Source organism: Osmerus eperlanus, chromosome 13, assembly GCF_963692335.1.
Source record: "Osmerus eperlanus chromosome 13, fOsmEpe2.1, whole genome shotgun sequence".
In the NCBI taxonomy this organism is placed as follows: domain Eukaryota; kingdom Metazoa; phylum Chordata; class Actinopteri; order Osmeriformes; family Osmeridae; genus Osmerus; species Osmerus eperlanus.
In genome coordinates, this window is record NC_085030.1 from 14,062,466 (window position 1) to 14,082,588 (window position 20,123).

The window sequence follows — 20,123 nt, forward strand, 5'->3', positions numbered from 1 at the left end:
CTCTCTCTCTCTCTCTCTCTCTCTCTCTCTCTCTCTCTCCCTCTTGACCAATGCTGGGGCCAGAGTTTAAGTGTGTCATAGATAATAGATGATCTGGCAGTGCCACAGAGAGAGAGAGACTAAATGGCGCCTAGAGAAGCAACCATTGCAACCCCCCCCCCCCTCAAAAAAACCCGGTAAGAGTTGCCAATTGGAACACCACCTGTTTATCTAGCAGAAGTTTGTAAAAGTGTATGTGTGGGTGTCTGTTTGTTTGTGTGTGTGTGTGTGTGTGTGTGTATGATGGATTGTCTGTAACATTTAGCAACTTTGGGCACCATGAATGATGTGAGGATGGACACATAGATGACTAAAGAGGTTAAAGTAACTTCATACTGTCCTTCCTCAAACAAAAACAAAACCAGTACTTAAAGTTTAGTTCTGTCTTTAACCGCTAAGGTGACCTGGAACCCTGCACCTCTATATCCACACTCCCTCTCTAGGTCTCTCTCCAGGACTCGCCAAACTGTTAGATGTTTACCAATGAAGTTGCTTGCATAGATTCAGTCAACAGCGCGGGAAACACATCGATTTCCCGTCAGCGGCCACCGAGGACTCCCGGTGCGCCGCCGGGCAGGAACAGCCTCCGGGAGCATCAGTACCCTGCAGGCGTCCTGGTAGCGGTGAGCAGCGTTTTGTTAATGCGGCCCATTAGCTTCGTGAGTGGCACAGAGATTCCTCGAATATCGAGCCGGGGACACCCCTCAATTAGACGGATAGCCTCGCGCTTCGTCAGCACCCATGGTTCATCAGCATCCATACATTACTGACAAGGAAGGTAGCACGTCCTCCTAATTCTAATATAAGACAGAGAGAGAGACAGAGAGAGACAGAGAGACAGAGAGAGAGAGAGAGAGAGAGAGAGAGAGAGAGAGCGAGAGAGCGAGACAGAATAGATAGAGGGAAGGTAGATAGAATAAGAAGAAAGGCCTCCGAACTCCTTAGTCTCGCTAAGCATAACCAAATACACAAACCTACTTGTCATTCTGCCTATAAACAATACATACCTAACCTTGTAGCCCCCGTATAATGTATATTTCTTAAAGTTTAGGAGAAGTTTGAAATTTCATTCGACATCATACCGAACTGTTAGATTTCACTTTTGTGAGTCGCATCTTGTCGACCCACTGCATTGATGCAGCTCGCGCCTGCCTTCCTTTCCCGCTGCTTTCAGTCTCTCTATACCCGGTCAGACATTCATCATCTAACCCCATACACGAAGGCTTAAATGTCAAAGTGCATCAATAGCAAAGTACATGCATGGGTGAACGGAAATCCTCCAGAGATGAAAGATTTCAGGATGTTTTGACATGTATTTATCTTTTAGTTTGTGACGATGCCTTGATGCAGAACTGAACGATGGATTTACCCACATCATGTCAACACAATCCTAGGCTACGTGCAAGACCAATAGGCTACAGACAGAAAATTATATCCCTTCACAGACAACTTTAAACAACTGAAATAGTATCCCCGTGCTGTTGAGATGCAGCATTGATTAACTCGGAATGGTTAGCAAAATGTTCTAGCTCAGATGTTACTGTGCGGCCGCTGTACGCTCATAAAGAGCGAGGATATAGTGCTGACATTACTTATTGTGCGGAGCGCTGGGCTCGAGCTGCGCTCCAACCTCTCATTCACTGCCAAGCACCGATCAGCGCTACCTCAGGAAGTTCCAAATAAGGTCAGGAAAATGGAAACCCACCGGAATAAGTCCTTATGTAGATACGACCTTATATGGCATGGCGGAGCTGGGTTTTCCGGCAAGAGCGCAGCCTGCCGTACAGATGGGAGATGCGAATGTGATCTACGGGGCATTGGGGAGAGAGGGAGAAATACGCCGTTTTCTCAGACAGCGATTCTACCATGAAGATACATCGATTCGGGCTGGAGGACGAGCGGGTATCTCCCCGCGATTTATTGCACTGGCTTAATATAAAGTCTCTCCTCTCCGCTTTTTCCCGGGCCAGCGTCATGTGTCCTCCACTGCATTGCCTAAATATGGGCTTCCTCCAATCCAAATATGGACATCTACGTCACGGGGGGAGGGTATATAAAGGAGTGGGAACCTCGGACGAGAGCGAGAGATCTCAGAGCCTACAACGGCAACTGTCAGAGCAGCGAGACAGAGACACAGATAGCGCCCTAACTCAGACACAGCACACACATTCACACAAGTCAAAGTGAATTAAAAAACAACAACAACAACAACAAGTTCAATCCAAGAAGGGCAAAACGTCATTTGATCAAATCAGTTCAGAGAAGAAAAAAAAAAAGCTAATCAAAATAAATCAATTTATGATTCATTTTGATTCATTGTAGGGAATGAGTAAGACGGGCGATTTTGTTCTCAATCTTCTTTTTTGAAACAAGACAAGTGGATTTTCTACTCAGCTTCTCTGGAAAACAGAAGAAAAAGCAAGACGCCAGGAGAAGAGCAGAGCAGAGGAGAGAGAGAGGATACGAGAGCCATTCAGCGACAGTGACTACTGAGTCTACTGAGCTGGACTGGTGATCCCATCCTCCCATACACCTGCAAGAGGCTGCCTCTACCCCAGCGCACACCCAGCCTCCCTGCTCTCCTCTCCAGCCCCAGAAGAATGGCTGCAGCCAAGACAGAGATGCTCCTTCCAGCCCTGCAGATCTCAGACCCACTCAGCTTTCCACACTCGCCCATGGACAACTACCCCAAGCTGGAGGAGATGATGATGCTCAGCTCCGCAGGGACCCCCTTCCTCACAGCCTCCGCGCCCGAAGGAGCAGGCTTCGGCTCTGGGGAGCCGGGAGAACAGTATGACCACCTTGCTGGAGGTAAGATCTGGAGCTTTGCTGTATGGATGGATGGCTGTACTTACATGAGAATGCATGGTTGATAGATGATTAAGTTGCGTAACTTGAATCATTATTTGTGCTCATTTGGCTATTAGTAATTCAATTTCAAGTCTATGCTCAACAGCTGGAAATGTAAAAAAAAAAAAAAGAAAAAAAAAAGGCGTTTTCTGATATGGATTTTTGTGAAGCATCTTAAATCATAGTGTTGCATTTGTTCATTCTAAGATTAGTCAATGTGCACAAAAGCACATTTCATGGTAAATATATAATTTCTGTTCATCAGTACTTTTCTGATGAATTCTGTTTGTGGTTACACAGGGAAGCCCTATTTAAAATGCCTTTCTTAAAAGTAGATGAGCTGCTCTTTCTGCAATCAAATGCAGTTGCCTATTTGATGGGGCTTGAAGGGCTTGGTGTGTGTGTGTGTGACATAGACTGATGGAGAAAGGGATGGAAAATGATCCAGTCTAAGTGTTTACTCATCTTTGCTCTGGCGTGTGGATGTCCAGCGTGTGTTCAGTGTGTGGGGGCACAAGTTTGAAAGAGGGGATTCTCTCCCTCTATCTGCGTGGGCAACTGCTGCTGTCTGGGAGATACGGGAGAGGGAGGGGGCGAGGCTGTCCACCTCTTGGCTGACAGGACACCACCACCCCACCCCTCTTCCTCGGCTACATATTGACAGTTTGATTAATGTCCTCCCTCCCTCCCTCTCTCTCTCCCCCCCTTCCCTCCCTCCGTCCTCTCTGCAGACACGTTACCAGAGATCTCTCTTAACTGTGAGAAGTCTATGGCTGAACAGACCTACTCCACCCAGAGGCTCCCTCCCCTGTCCTACACCGGACGCTTCACCCTCGAACCTGCCACGAACTGCAGCAACAGCCTGTGGGCGGAGCCCCTCTTCAGCCTGGTCAGCGGATTGGTCGGCATCAACCCCCCCTCTTCCAGCTCCGCCTCTTCCTCCTCTTCCTCATCGCAGACGATCTCCACCTCCTCCTCCTCCTCCCTCCCCCCGTCCTCCTCCTCCTCCTCGTCCCAGAGCTGCTCCGTGCACCACAGTGAGCCCAACCCCATCTACTCTGCCGCCCCCACCTACTCCTCCTCCACCCCTGACCTCTTCCCAGACCAAGGCCAGGGCTTCCCCAGCCCTGCCGGGGGCTCCCTCCAGTACCCCCCTCCCGCCTACCCCAACGGCAAGACCTGCAGCTCCAGCTTCCCGGTGCCCATGATCCCAGACTACCTGTTCCCCCAGCAGCAGGGCGAGGTGAGCCTGGTGGCACCCGACCAGAAGCCCTTCCAGAGCCAGTCGGGCCAGCCGTCCCTCACGCCGCTCTCCACCATCAAGGCCTTCGCCACGCAGACCGGCTCCCAGGACCTGAAGAGCGTGTACCAGTCCCAGCTCATCAAGCCCAGCCGCATGCGTAAATACCCCACGCGGCCCAGCAAGACGCCTCCCCACGAGCGCCCGTACGCCTGCCCCGTGGAGACGTGCGACCGGCGCTTCTCGCGCTCCGACGAGCTGACGCGTCACATCCGCATCCACACGGGCCAGAAGCCGTTCCAGTGCCGCATCTGCATGCGCAACTTCAGCCGCAGCGACCACCTGACCACGCACATCCGCACGCACACCGGCGAGAAGCCTTTCGCCTGCGAGATCTGCGGACGCAAGTTCGCCCGCAGCGACGAGAGGAAGAGGCACACCAAGATCCACCTGAGGCAGAAGGACAAGAAGGCGGAGAAGGGAGTCGCCTCCGGTTGCGCCGTGGTGGTCTCCGTGGCGCCTGTGTCCGTCTCCTCCCCCGTCTCCTCCTCCTACCCTTCCCCCATCACCTCCTACCCCTCTCCGGTCTCCTCCTACCCCTCCCCGGTCACCTCCTGCTACTCTTCTCCAGTCCACACCTCCTACCCCTCTCCCTCCATCGCCACCACCTACCCCTCCGTCTCTATGTCGAGCTCCTTCCAGTCTCAGGTGGCCTCCTCCTTCTCCTCCTCCGTGGCCTCCAACATCTACAGTTCCCCGGTCCCCACCCCGCTCTCAGACATGCAGAGCACACTCTCCCCGCGAACCATCGAGATCTGCTGAGCCAGAGAGACAGGCACTCAGAGAGACAGGGTCATGGAGAGAGACAAGACTTTGTTTAAAGATCTCTCCTCCCTCCCCTCTGTTCTCTCGGACGGTTGAAAGGGCGAAGTCAGAATCAAAAGACTTGATTCTGAGGCACTTTTCTGCCTCCACGCAGTGTTCAGCAAGTCAGAATTTGTTGGAAGAAGCGAGACAGAGAGAGAAATGAAACACGTCAGGGACGGGGCACAGACAATAGAGGACACAAAGGGAGTTTTTTCTCCTTTTTCTCTCTCTGAAAAACAAACGCAGCTACTTTAGATGAGGGAACATCAGAGAACTTGGAGAAAGTCGGAGAGTAGAAACAGGCATGACAGGTCTCTGCCATACAATACTATCGAACACACACACACAACCTGACAAACACACGCAAACAGCAAACATTGCCAGTCTAGTTTCAGTGCCAAGGCACACTCACCCTCTGTTGCAGTTAATCCCAGTTGAAGAAACATTGAATGATTTACATTAGCAGCTGTATGTGTATAAAGTACATGTGTGCCATGTTTCCTAATTTAATAATTTTGGGGGGTACCATTGATGTGAAAACTTATTTGCATTGTATTTTTTTCAGTGAGCAGGGCCATCATTTCTAAAACGCTTTTCTTATAACGACGTAGTGAAGATGCCGTGGTGATGTTCTGACTTTGTTTGACAAAAAAAGCACTTAAGTATTCAACAAGCATGAGTAAGAGTGATGTTGGTTTCTTATGATTTTGTAAATATCATTCACTGGTACTTTATCTCTTTCTCACATGTGACATTTTCCTCTGTTATATAGAATTAATAGAAAAGAAAAAAAACTACAAAAAAACAAAAACAAGACAAGTCGATCCTGTTTCTGGTGCCTTTTGTGACGCGCTGCTGAAGCTGAGAGCGAGCGCTACGCAGAGGATGCGCTGCGTCTCGCCTTAAGGGTTAGAAGGGATATATTTGTTTCAGAAGCAGAAGGAAATTGGAGAGAGAGAGAAAGAGAACGAGAGAGAGGAGAGCACTGCTTCATTTCATTTAGAATGTAAGCAAAAAAAAGGGAGATTATTATATTTTTGTAAAACTGAAAAATGTAAATATCCACACCTTCAATTGAAATGGTGAAGTTACCTACTGAGTAGGGATTATTGTGTTTTGTATGTTATATACATGCGGTTCATTATTTTGTGTTTTTATCTTTATTTTGTATTTGTGTTTGTCCAACCAAGTCACTGTTTCTGGCTTTATGAACACATTTGAATGCGCTTAACTGCCAATGGGATATTTGGTGTATAACAAGATATCCTCCCAGAAATGAAATATAAATAAAATATAAATATATATGTAGATTTGTTTTTGTTTTAAATCTATTTCCTTATTGACTGGCGTGGTACGTTTCAAATATTTCCATTGGTATTTAAAATCTGGTTCATACTGAGTCAGTGTCTACATGCATGTGAATTGTCATCCTTCATCTCGTCAAGTTGTTTCTCCCTCTCCTTATGCAAGATCCATCCAGCAGCCTATAACTCTCACGACATTACATACTTTACGGTCATACTTTAATGGTGTGATCCATAAGTGGATTTCTGCAGTCTTTCATTTGAAGTAAATCCCGCGAACCCGGTTTTATACCTCAGTTTTCCATATAAACTCCTTAATGAAGATAACAGAAACGCATGACTCCTCTGCCGCTAACAAGATAGCGTGTAAGCTTACCAAGATAACAGACTTCAAGCTGTTTAGAAACAGCGGACTAATCTTAAAATCCGTTTTATAATATTCTGATTACAGATAAATTCGGACAGTTGAGGCTCGTGCTCTCAAGTACTGAAAGGAGGCGGAAGACAAGGTACAAATGAGTAGTTTGTTCAGCTCTGTCTTCAAAGTGTCTCTCCTCGAGCGGGATTGAAGCGCGCCACCTGCGCTACTCTGATCAGACGCGCGTGGAGCTGTACGGTAATTGTTGAGGGGCGTGCGCCAGGTGAAAGTAATGATGATGATGATTATCTCCTCAAGCGGGAACTGACGAACCGTAGAGGCGAAGCTGTCATCTGGGAGGGATCGGTTCGACAGCAAGGACTCAACTATGGAGCCTACAGAGCCAGGCTTCCGCTTCTCATCGGAAAGGCGTTTATTTGTAATTAAATGTAAAACTCTGAAACCACTGCCCCCCTCTAAGACACAATATCAGCACCCGTTAAATAAATAAAAACTAAATAGTTATTTGTCATTATGAATTAAATGAGAAAGAAAAAGGACAGAAAATAACCTAAAAACGAGCGGTGAATTCAAGAGTAGCCTATACCGCGCGTTGCCGTTTCAGGCTGCTCGCACCCCCAGTATACTGCAGTGCAGGCCTCCTAAGTTCTTTCCAAAGTTGAGGGGTAATTTAGTGTTGCGCAACGCAAGCACCAAAATACGCACAGATGCAAACACAGCTAAAACCGGAGTATGATGAGGAAACAAGTGGATGAGAGAGTAGAGGGGGGATTGAGGGAAACAAAAATAATTAAGATAATTGGTCTCCTGATCCCAAATTGACTTTCTAAATTGGGTCTGATGAGGTGTGTGTGTGTGTATATATACTTGCACTTTTCTCTTAGTGTTTGCGCACTTGGTATGTGTATTCATGCATGGATGTATGTGTTGTGTGTGTCATGCTAACAGCAACAACCCTTCTCTTGTTCTGTGGTGTGTGTGTGTGGTGTGTGTCCCCTGGCTAACTCTCTTGAGATTCGTGGACACACCCTCTTCCTCACACGCACTATGTGTATGTGTGTGTCTCCAAACACAACACAACAACAACAGCAACAGCAGGCAAGCAAGCAAACAATGGAATACCACTTGAAGACAAAGGATGGCCCAGTTTTCTGGATTAAGTATTTACATAATTTCTAAAATGCGATAAAAAATTGAATTTATACCACAGGGCCACACACAGATATATCATCACACAACCCCAAACCAGCACTGTGGTTTGATTCCCCAAAGACATGTCCAAGGACCCAAATCAAGGACCCTTAACCGAAAAGTATTCAGGCTCTGAGAACTAGCTCCATGGGAAATCATAATAAAGCGACAATCTAGATCTGTGGTTTAACATGGAATCAGTTCCCATCGTTGTCATGGTCACAGGCAGTTGGAGTCAACTGGAGGTTGAGACGCTTGTGTTGCTAGGTCGAGACCAGGGAAGCTTGTGTTGCCATGCTGTGTTGCTAGGTCAAGGCCAGGGAAGTGGAAGGACTGGCTATTGTCGCTGGTAAACAAAACAGCTTTGTAGTAAAAAAAAAACCTTGGAGCTGTCATAAAAGTTGTCAGTGTGAATGAGAGAAGTAAGTCCTCAGGTTTCTAGATGGCTTTGGCAGAGCTCCACAGCAGAGCTCCACAGCAGAGCTCCACAGCAGAGCAGAGCCGGGGGTGTCTCTCCTTGTGGTGTCCTCAGCAGGGACGCTCTCTAGCCTTGACAGAAACAGAGACAACGAGACCAGGGAAGGGTCTGGACCCACGCGGTCCAACATGGCCGCCACGACCAGTTTCTGGGACATCCAGGATTAACGTTTCTCCGGACTGTGGAGCAGGGGGGTGGGGAGGGAGAGAGGGAGAGAGAGAGAGAGGGAGGGAGCAGGGAGAGCTGCTCCCGCAATAGATCAAAGCCGAGGCAAAGCTCAGTTCTGATAAGGGAGGAGATGGGCTACGGGGTGCATGTGGCTTCAGTGCTAACCCACATAGGCGCCACCTACCCTCCCAAACCCCAACCTCACCCCCAGGGTTTCACTTCAAGGACCAGGGCTTTGTTAAAAAACATGTTTGTTCTCTTATTCTTTTTGGGGATCTGTGTAAAACATAAAAAAGGAAGAATGAAGAAGTCATCCTTCTCTCCCTCAGTCACTCTCTCCCTTCCCTCAAACTCTGCATCCGCCATTTCCCCTCTCTCTTTCCCTCTCCCTCTCTCCCTCTCTTTCCCTCTCCCTCTCTCTCCCTCTCTCTCCCCCTCTCTCTCTCTCTCTTCCTCTCTCTATTCCTCTCTCTCTTCCTCTCTCTCTTCCTCTCTCTCTTCCTCTCTCCCTCAGCTGAATTACCAGAGGATACTAATGATCTCTCTCCTCTGTGTTCTGATGCAAGCTCTGTCTGCTCCTATGTCTTTCATCCACGTACAAATCTGCTCTTATGGCTGCTTCGCCCCGGGCCTTTTGAGAAGGCCGTCTGAAATATGCCGTTTGATAAGCACATGATTGGGCCACACTCCCGCAGTCATTACACATCTCTTTAATGTGGGAGAGACAGGAGCCCCTGTCTCCCCCGACCCCGCCCTCTCCCTACAGGCCCACACCCGCCCTTCCCCTCTAGGCCCGCTCCCATGACTCACAGCCTCCTCCCCAGGGCCCAGCCCCAGCCCCAGGGCCCAGCCCCAGCCCCAGGGCCCAGCCCCAGCCCCAGAGCCCAGCCCCAGCCTCCTCCCCAGGGCCCAGCCCCAGCCCCAGGGCCCAGCCCCAGCCCCAGGGCCCAGCCCCCTGGCAGTCCCATCCCCAGCCACCGGCCCCTCACCTGAAGTCCACTGACCCCCTGGCTCCGTACATACCTCCCCCTTCTGCGTCACTCTGCCACTTGGGGCCCTCCAGGTTTCCAGACCCCCTGCTTCTCAGCCCCGGCCCCCAGGCCCAGATCACTTTGCGAGGGCTACGAGAGGACATCTGCTGGGGTAGCCTCTCAACCCTCCAGGGTTCTGCTCTCCAGCCTTCGCAGAGAGAGATGGCTGCAGACACAGTGAGAAGGTCACATGTTGATGTTTAACTCTCCCTGGGGGGGATATTGGTTAACCCTCGTGCTGCCTTCGGGTCACATGACCCAAAGGTTCATAACGAACCATTGTTGTGTTTACCCAATTTTACCCAATACAAAAACAAATAAAAATAATTTTCTTTTAACCATTCCAATGTGGGGGGTCTGAGACAGCCCGACAGTTAAAAGAAAATGCTTCACTTTGTTTTTGTATGAGGTAAATTTGTCGCAATACGACGGTGGGTCACAATGACTGATGGGTCAGAATGACCCGAAGATAACACAAGGGTTAAGACAGGAACATGACCATATTTGTCAGTGACCTTGGTGTATTCAGAGGTATACAACAGTTTCCAGCTGGGCCTCCTGAATGGGCCATGAGATCGCTGTGTCCAGCCAATCAGAGTTTGACAGCCAGCCTGGCATCTGTTTGTTTGTCATACTTTATCTTCTTGTCTTGTCAGACCAGTCTCACACTCTACAGATGCTCCCTGTTGTACTGTACACACACACACGCACGCACGCGCACGCACGCACGCGCACACACACACGCACGCACGCACACACACACACACACACACACACACACACACAGTCACTCACGCTCTGGGATAAGCAAGATATCACCTGTTACTCTCCACAGCTGTCTGTGTGTGTGTGTGTGTGTGTGTGTGTGTGTGAGAGAGAAAGACAGAGAGACCACAATGGTAGCAGACATGTAGCACAGCATGTTCTAGCTAGCGCAGAGCTAGCTAGGCAGTCTCCCTGGTCTCTCTGTTAACTGGGTAATCAACAGACAAGTCTTTCAAGAGTTTAGAATTTATTTCAAAGATATTTATTTTCAAAAGCTGTATGTCTCTTCATCCTTTTATGTAAACAGGTGCCCCATTGAGAGTGGAGGGCTCTTTGAAGCAGAGAGCTTTGGAGAGACAACCAATAGAATATACTCTCCAGAGCATCCTAATAAGACAACACTTCAGCGAGGCTACGAGCGCAGACACACACACACACACCTGGGTGACTCTGACACACACACAGGCTTGCTTGCGCGAGGCTCCGCATGTCAAACCCAATGAGTGCGCTCATGAGCATTCGTGTGTGTGTGTGTGTGTCTGCACCGTGTCTCTATGACAAGGGTAAATAAATGCAGTCATGCTTTTCAGAGGAGCGTCTCCTCTTATCAAGATGATCTTGACACACACGCACACTTTCTCACACACACACACACATACACACACACACACTTTCTCACACACACACACACTTTCTCACACACACACACACACTTTCTCACACACACACACACACTTTCTCACACACACACGCACACTTTCTCACACACTTTCTCACACACACAATGCACTCACACACTCCCCTTCCTCCTCTCTCTGCTCCCTCCTGTTCGTCAGAATCCACCCATCCCAGGAAACTGCAGGGGGGGCCTTTACTGCGTGTGGCCAGCATAAACCTCTTCTGATCGGTCACACGCATGTTAAACCTTCTCTGGTTGTAGTAGCAGCATCTCCAGTGTGTCTTAGAGTAGCTGTGAGGCATCACGGGATGGGTTCTGGTCAAGAGGTCAGGAGGTCAGGAGATGAAGGGGTCTGATGCTTCCTGTTGACTATGAGACATCATACAGGAGGAGTGTGTTGAGGCACAGGGCAGCACCACCACAGTAACAGGAGTGTGTTGAGGCACAGGGCAGCACCACCACAGTAACAGGAGTGTGTTGAGGCACAGGGCAGCACCACCACAGTAACAGGAGTGTGTTGAGGCACAGGGCAGCACCACCACAGTAACAGGAGTGTGTTGAGGCACAGGGCAGCACCACCACAGTAACAGGAGTGTGTTGAGGCACAGGGCAGCACCACCACAGTAACAGGAGTGTGTTGAGGCACAGGGCAGCACCACCACAGTAACAGGAGTGTGTTGAGGCACAGGGCAGCACCACCACAGTAACAGGAGTGTGTTGAGGCACAGGGCAGCACCACCACAGTAACAGGAGTGTGTTGAGGCACAGGGCAGCACCACCACAGTAACAGGAGTGTGTTGAGGCACAGGGCAGCACCACCACAGTTCCTCTGAATTCCCATGGTGGTGAGTGTTGTATTGAATGATACGGGACAGACAGGACAGCCATGTTGGATTTAAGAGGTTCAGCGAGAACAAGACCCACTCCCCACAAACACACACACACTAACACACACTCACCCTCCAGATGTCCAAAGTGATGACATCACCAACTGTCAAGTACGACGGAGGCCAGGTGTCAAATCCGTCTGAGCCACACACACACACATTTCCTCTGCCTCTCCTCCTCCTACATTGTCAGACTCCTAACTTCATCTGGTGGCTTTTTCCCCATGACCCTGCTCAGCCCAGGGTCATACAGAATCCATTGACTCCAGTCATTAAGCTTTCGTTTACATGCGTGTGTAATTCATTTCTGATAAATAACGCTTATCAGTCACATTGAGAAATGGTTAGTCACGCAGCCAACGGTCACAAAATGGGCTGGGGCTGGTTACAGCCTGCGTACCTGTCTGCCTGTATGCCTGTCTGCCTGCCTGCCAGCCAGTCGGTCTGTCTGCTTGTCTGCCTGTCTGACTTTTGTCGGTCAGTCTGTGTCTGGGTGTGTGTGTGTCCCAGGTACTGTATGACGGTCTGGTAAATCCCGGAGCAGATTATGTAACACACACAGCCCTCTCCTCCCGCCTGGCCTAAGCCCTTCATGATGTCATCATCCCTCTGCAAGGACAACAGCCAGAAACAACTGCTCAGGACCAGGTGGAGCTGCATGTTTAGAAAGAGACAGGGGTGTGTGTGTGTGTGTCTCTGTGTGTGTATGACAGATCTCTGTAGTGTGTGAGTGTGTCAGATCTCTGAGGTGTGAGTGTGTGTTTGTGTGTGACAGATCTAGGAGGTGTTCTCAGTCTCGGGGGTGACAGCAGGGAGCGACGAGGAGGGATATGGCAAACGTGTGATCATCTGTCCAGGTCTTCCTTCCCGCCTCCTCACTACAGCTGTCCTCCCCAGTCCCAGGGTACGCTTCCACCGCTATTTATAGTCCCACACTGATGAGGTGGAACTGATCACCACTTTCACACCCAGTGATGTCATCAGTATGTTGCGCCAAGGGAACAGGAGGTATGGAGGGGGGGCTGGGGTACATGCTGGGAGCTTCTGTTGACCCTTGACCCCCCCCCCCCCCCCCCTCAGCGTGCACACACGCACGCACAGTGACACATAAACGCAGATAAATACTCTCACACACACACAAACGCAGAGACAAACGCAGACATTGACAGGTACGCACACAAAAATACAACCACATAAATATTCACACATTGACATATAACATTCACAGACACACACACAGACACACACACAGACACACACACAGACTCACACTCTCGTGTGGGAGTGAAACAGACACAACCACACATGCATCACTAACTTCTGGATTCTCAGTGTTGGACAAGTTGGACAAGATTTTACATCACCATCAAGGACAACACATTGTCTCGTCTGTAAAGGACTTCAATATTCTCTCTCTTTTTCTCTCCCTCTCTCTATCTTTCTCTCTCTCCCTGTCTTGGTCTCCATCTCTCCCTTTCTCACGATCTCCCTCCCCCTCTCTCCTTTTGGTGATAACAGCTAGATGGGCATGACAGCACATTGTCTTGTTAGCCAAGCAGCAGACATATCTCTGTCACAACCACAACGTTAGCTTCTCATTTAGGCCTGGAGCAGATAGACGTATAGCTACAGCCCCTGGCAGCTCTGGCAGGTGTGTGTGTGTGCTCTCTGCCTGGCAACAGACAGGTGACAGGTCGTTAGTTTACACATTCCAGTGTTGTCTTAATGGGGTTGTGGCCTCGTTCACAGTTAGCTGTCTCAATTAGAAGCTGTAAATTAAGGTCAAACACTGATGAAGAGAAGACCCTGTGCACTTAATTGTCATACACACACACACATTCTCATACACACACAAACTCACACACACTCGCACTCGCTGGCTATCCATCCTCATTATAACTCGGCTAGGTTCAGATGATGGGTCTCGCATGCTTTCAGAGCTTCAAACGCTCAACTATAAATACCTGAAATGGACGCTTACTATAATGTGACCCTCCAACACACCCATCCTCCTGCTCCACTCAGCCTCTCCTCTCTCTCTGTCTGTCTCTCTCTCTCTCAATCGCTCTGTCACCCCCTCTTTCCCCTCCCCCTCTCTCCCTCTCTCCCTCTCTCCCTCTCTCTCTCTCTCCCTTTCTCCCTCTCTCCCTCTCTCTCTCTTCACCCGCTCTCTCCCCCCTTCTCCTCCTCACTCTCTCTAATGTACGTGGAATCACCAGTAATGGTGTTGGATTACCAAGAGAGCTTCTGACCGTCAGATTTTCACAGATTGGAAATATCCCTCCAGTTAAGAGCAATTCCCTCTCTCACACACACACACACACACACACAGATGGACACCCACACACACTTGATGGTGTCGAAAAAAGAGTTTGTCTGCGCTTGTTTAAGTGGGTGTGTATGTATTTGTGTGTGTGTGTATGTGTCGTATGGCATTCTAATAAATCTCCATTGTGGGTAATGTCTCTGGCTGTGTTGATGTTATTCTACCTGGTCTGAAAGCTGGAGTCTGGATGGTGATGAAGAGAATGTTATTACCCTCCAATCCACTCTCTATTCTCTCTCTCCCTCCGTCTCTCCTTCTGTCCTCCTCTCTATTCTTTCTCTCTCCCCCATTCTACCTTCTGACAGAACCTCTTTTTCCCCCTCACCTTTCCTGTCATATCTTATTATCCCTCCTTCCCCCTCTCCACTTCTCTCCTGTACTCTGGCCTGCATACACACACACACACACACACACTAGGAAATGTGTCTGTGCATTACAGTATGACTACAATGTGCCTTGTCAAGTTGGTTTCATAGCAGGCATAACTGGCATAGCTAGCAGAACATTCCTTTGGGGACATGCTCGACTATGTGTGTGTGTGTGTGTGTGTGTGTGTGTGTGTGTAGTGCCTTTCTTTCACATCTAGAGAGAGAGGCAATAGGGAGGGGGGGGGCAAGGAAAAGGAGAAAATGAGTGAGAGAGAGAATTGGGAGAGACAGTGGGGTAAGGATGGATAGATTAATGGAGGGAGGAAAGTAGGGAGGGAGGAAAGTGCTAGAGCAGAGAACTGAGCTTCCTGGCTCAGCCTTAGAGACAGAGACAGAGACAGAGACAGAGACAGAGACAGAGACAGAGACAGAGACAGAGAGAGAGAGAGAGAGAGAGAGAGAGAGAGAGAGAGAGAGAGAGAGAGAGAGAGAGAGAGAGAGAGAGAGAGAGAGAGAGAACTACAGTACTTAATAGAATTAGTAGAATTAGAGTACTTAATACTAGAGAGTACTTAAGTGTTACAAGTATGAAAGTATAAGAGATCAATATCTGGAAAAATGTAACCAGTTAATTGAAAACTACACAGACATTGACATAAATGAGAAATTAAGGATATCTCTGGGCGAAGGGCCTACTGCAAGCCTTGCCGCTAGATATGTATCTAAATGTCACAACCTGAAGGACAATGAATCAACCTTGTATGACTGTTAAAACCTTTCTATATCTTACTGTAACATGCATTTATCTGTTACTTTTCTACAGTCCTCAACTTACTATGTTACTGTTATTTTGCTATTGTTAGACTCCTTCAAATGTTCAAATATCAAATGTTATGATATATATGTTAAAATGTCCATTCAATATGGACTGCTTTGGCAATACTGCTCAACCTGAACTGTCATGCCAATAAAGCATTCTGAACTGAACTGAGAAAGAGAGAGAAGTGAGCGAGAGAGAGCGAGAGTGAGAGTGTGCAATAGTGAGAGAGACTGAGAGATAAACAGAGGGAAAGAGACAGAGAGAGGGGGTGAGAGAGGGAGAGTGAGACAGAGAGAGAAACAGAGACAGAGAGACAGAGAGAGAAAGAGAAGAGACTCCAGGGATGACCTGACCAGAGACAAGAGAGATGAAGAAAGAGACCTAAAACGATGGAGAGAGAAACAGAGAGTCTTCAGGGAGGGGCAGCCGAGAAACAGAGAGAGAGACTTAAGAAGAGAGAGAACGAGAGACTAAAAGAGAGAAAGAGACTAAAAGAGAGAGAGAGACTCCAGGGCCAGCCTTCCACCCCTGCTGCCTCCCAGCAGCCACGTGGTCACGTGACCCTCCTCTGAGAGCCAACCAGAAGGGGAAATGTCACTCTCCCAGCCAGCCAGGAAACCTCCATGACCATACAAGGAGCTTCCTGGCCTGACACAGCTCTTCCTGACGGCTATGTATGGAGTTTCCTGCCCTTTCTCCTTCTTTCTATTTTTCTCTGCTTCCCTGCATTGGCCGACTGCCCTGGCATGCTGGCTCTCTGAAAGCCTTTTTTTCTCTCTGTCTAGGTAGGTGTGTGTGTGTGCAAGTGTGTGTGTGTGCAAGGGTGTGTGTGCTAGCCAGTACTTAGGTACATTATCTCCTTTGTATTCCATTATGTGTTCAAGGTTGCACACACGTTCAAACACAAACTATGTGTGACTCTGGTACTGTGGGTGTGTGTGTGTCTCAGGAGAGGTTGTTGTGTTGATAGAGTAATTATCTCAATCCTGCTGTTTCTATCACTCTCATGCCCTCGCTCCTAACCTCACTTCCGGAAAAGATAACTGGACAATCACAGGTTAATCGTGTCCCTGTTTTGACCCCCCCTGTTCTCCTCTCCCCCTCTCTCCCAGGGCAGAGGTAGTCTGACTCACTTGTGTCTGTCGAACCTCCAGCAGTACCAGCACATTTGACCCAGCGCAGCAGGAGAAGGTGAGAGGAAGCCTGTATTACTGCAGCTCACCCACAGCACAGCAGCGGCCCATGTTTACATTTACATTTAGTCATTTAGCAGACGCTCTTATCCAGAGCGACTTACAGTAAGTACAGGGACATTCTCCCCGAGGCAAGTAGGGTGAAGTGCCTTGCCCAAGGACACAACGTCATTTGGCACAGCCGGGAATCAAACTGGCAACCTTCTGATTACTAGCCCGCTTCCCTAACCGCTCAGCGACCTGACTCCTCCATGTTACTGTAAGCGTATCTCTCTTCCTCCACCGAGGGAAGAGCGAGTGTTCTGGGCCCAGCCTGCTCTGTGGCACAGTGGGCTGACTCATTATGGGCTGCAACACAAGGCAGAGACTCCAGGGGGATTCTTCTTTGACTGTCCCAATACTGCTCAGAGGGTGGTGGATTATGTGTGTGTGTGGGTGTGTGTGTGGGTGTGTAACAGTATCTGATGTGTAGGTTAAAGTGTCGGCCTCAGCAGGGAGGTGTTTGGTTAAAGAGGGGAAATTCCCCATCTCTCTCTCTCTTTCTCTCTCTCTTCCTCTTCCACTCTCTCTCTCTCTTCCTCTCTCTCTCATTCTCTGTCACTCTCTCTTCCTCTCTTTGTCTCTTCCTCTCTGTGTCTCTTCCTCTCTCTCTCTCCTCTTTTTTTCATTTTCTCTTTTTCTTTCTTTCCCTCTCCCTCTCTCTCTGTCATAAAACTTAAATCTTCCTAAAAGCAACAAAACAAATTGATACAAACTGAACTGGATTTGCTGAAAATGCTGAGAAAAAGGGATCTGGTAACCTAGATCTAAATCTTGTGTTCCTTCATCAGTCTGAGTGGTAGTGCAGCTGAACAATGTCAGATTACTGTAACAGAGACCCCCTCCAAGAACAACCCACACACATCCTCCAAACTCCACAACTCCTAAATCTTTACTAACCAGTCGTTTTACAAAGAGATTTAATTGAATTCCAAACAGTAGGACTTCTTGTTATCTGAGTGATTCTGAACAGCATAGGAAAAGTTCCCCGGTTTGTTTGACGGAACTTTTAACGTTGTGTTCATTTGTGACCTGCTCAGGTGGAGAGCATGAGACACAAAAGTACAGAACATGTGTTTTCACATCTGAAACACACATGTACAAAAAAGAAACACACACACATACACACAGTAACACAAACTTAGAGACAAAACGAGAAAGTCTTTGTATCATACAAACACATTTTGCTCTCTTTCGCTCTCTCACACACACACACACACACACACACACACACACACTATAACATGAGTTGTCTCATATGGCTGCCTGTCTTGCAGCAATTACATGATGTGTGGTAATTGCTGGTCTCTAAAGCGAGCGCTTCAGACACACTTCAAAAGGAACGCAACGCGTCCACGGACGCAATTAACAAGATCAACGGAGCCCAGATGAGCTGGCAGGCCCTGCGCTCCTCTCCTCCCTCCTCTCCTCTCTCCCCGCTCCTCTTCCTCCCCCCCCCCCTTCTCGTCCTTTCTCCCTCCTTTCCTCTCCCCATTGTTCTCACTTTCACTCTCATTAGCCCCTCTGGAGGGGGGGGGGGGGACACCTGCAGAAACACAGGAACAGTGGTGGAGAGAAAGGTGGAGGGATGTAGGGATAGTGGGAGGAGAGGAGGGAGCGAGGGAGGGAGGGAGGGATTGAGTGACAAACATGAGCCAACACCAGCTCAACACAGGTACTGAGGTGCTAATGACAGTTACCTAACACAGGAAAGAAAAGATGGAGAGAACTAGGGAAGGGAGGAGAGGAAAGTCAGAGAGAAGGAGGGAAGGGAGGAAGGCTGGACGGAGAGAGGAAATGAAGGGAAGAGGGAAGAAAGGAAGGAACGCACCTGGGGGATGTCAAGCCATGTGCAGAGGTGAGGGAGCCTGCAGAGAGGGATATGTCAAAAGCTTGTGTGTGTGTGTGCAGGTGTGTGTACTGCAGGTTTGTATGGGTGTATGGGTCTCTGTGTACTGTAGGTTTGTGTGGGTGTATGTGTGTGGGTGTGTGTGTGTGTGTGGGGGGGGGGGGTGTGTGTGAGTGCTCAGCTTTCCCTAGCGCTCTGACAGCCACGCTCCAGTTGCCGTGGTGATATCTGCTCCCAGGTGCATCACACACTGGTCCACATACTCAGTGAAGGAGCTGTGACACAGACACACACAGACACACACATTCTCACGCACACATATTCTTCCTCCCTTTTCTGCCTTGCACAAAGCAACATATATAAAAAGTCTATTTCTCGCCCTCCCCCTCTCTCATAAACAAACACATTGTAAAGTACATAAAAACTTGGTTATGCAATTTGAACCAAAATTATATACTAAACTACCCAAGAAAAACACATACATCCTGTTGAATCAATGACAGACATTCACACACATTCACATCCATGCAAATACATCCACACTTACACACAAACAAGCGCACGCACGCACACACACCACGCACACACACACTACTAGGTGGACATTCCTTACGGGAACACCTCTGCTGACACCTAGAGGAAACAGATAGAGAGAGAGAGGGTGAGAGAGAGAGATAGAGGGAGAGGGAGAAAGAGAGAGAGGGAGGGGGAGAGAGAGAGATAGAGGGAGAGAGAGAGAGAGAGAGAGAGAGAGAGAGAGAGAGAGACAGGGAGAGTGGGGGAGAGAGAGGGTGAAAAATAGAGAAACGATAGAAGGAAAGCAAGGAGGAATGGAAGAGTGACAGAGAGACAAAGATTCCATCTTGTCAGATCCGATGTGTTTCATCAGATTCGCATTACATTCCTGGCTTTTTCCTATACAGAGATCTTAATCACCTCTCTCAGGGTGGCACCCTGCTGACAGTGAGCAGCCATGACAGGTGAGATGTATGTGCTTCTCTCCCTGGGCCCTCACACTACAGACAATGACAGAGCTTCACCAGCCCTGCTCAGGAACACATTAGACCTAAATATTGCCTCTCAGCTAGCTGCATCAATTCTATTACATTTCTGCTTCCCAAGACTCCAAATGAAGATGTACTGTATACAACCTAGGCTCTAATGCATTCAGCTCCACCAGTACCTCTGGGGAGAGGGGGGGGGGGCTGACTGGGGGAGAAGGTGGGGGTATCTAACTATTGTTTCGTTTTCTTTAAAAAGCGCTGATTTCCGTCTGTCTAGACCATGTCATAGACAAGGTTATTTTTATGTGAATGCAGCTTGGCTTGTAAAAGGAGAGTTTCATGTGTCTGAGACTGTAATGCTGCCTGGCCCAGAGGGGTGGAGCTGGGTCAAGAGTAGGGCTGGGGTGAGGCTGGGGTAAGGCTGAGACCGAGTCAAGACTAGGACTGGGTCAAGGCTGGGGTGAGGCTGGGACCGAGTCAAGGCTAGGGCTGGGTCAAGGCTGGGGCTGGGTAAAGAGTAGGGCTGGGGTGAGTCTGGGACCGAGTCAAGGCTAGGACTGGGTCAAGGCTGGGTGAGGCTGGACCAGGCCTGGTATGAGGCTTTGTCTTCGACTGGGACTAGAACTGGAACTGGGTTTCTGTCCTC

The 20,123-nt window shown here is 48.9% G+C and overlaps 1 protein-coding gene across 1 annotated transcript; it reads left to right on the forward strand.

Moving 5' to 3' along the window:
* The first annotated feature begins 2,127 nt into the window (after positions 1 to 2,127).
* egr1 (early growth response 1) lies at positions 2,128 to 6,306 on the forward strand. The gene is made up of 2 exons (XM_062476137.1): positions 2,128 to 2,850; positions 3,621 to 6,306. Exons 1-2 carry the CDS (start codon positions 2,640 to 2,642, stop codon positions 4,949 to 4,951), a joined length of 1,542 nt encoding a protein of 513 aa, XP_062332121.1. The 5' UTR covers positions 2,128 to 2,639; the 3' UTR covers positions 4,952 to 6,306.
* Positions 6,307 to 20,123: the final 13,817 nt, after the last annotated feature.

Bases quoted from the DNA above. Each gene is read 5' to 3' on its own strand.
- egr1 (XM_062476137.1), top strand. From the start codon at position 2,640: ATGGCTGCAGCCAAGACAGAGATGCTCCTTCCAGCCCTGCAGATCTCA. The intron at 2,851-3,620 runs GTAAGATCTGGA...TCCTCTCTGCAG, and splicing joins GTATGACCACCTTGCTGGAG to ACACGTTACCAGAGATCTCT.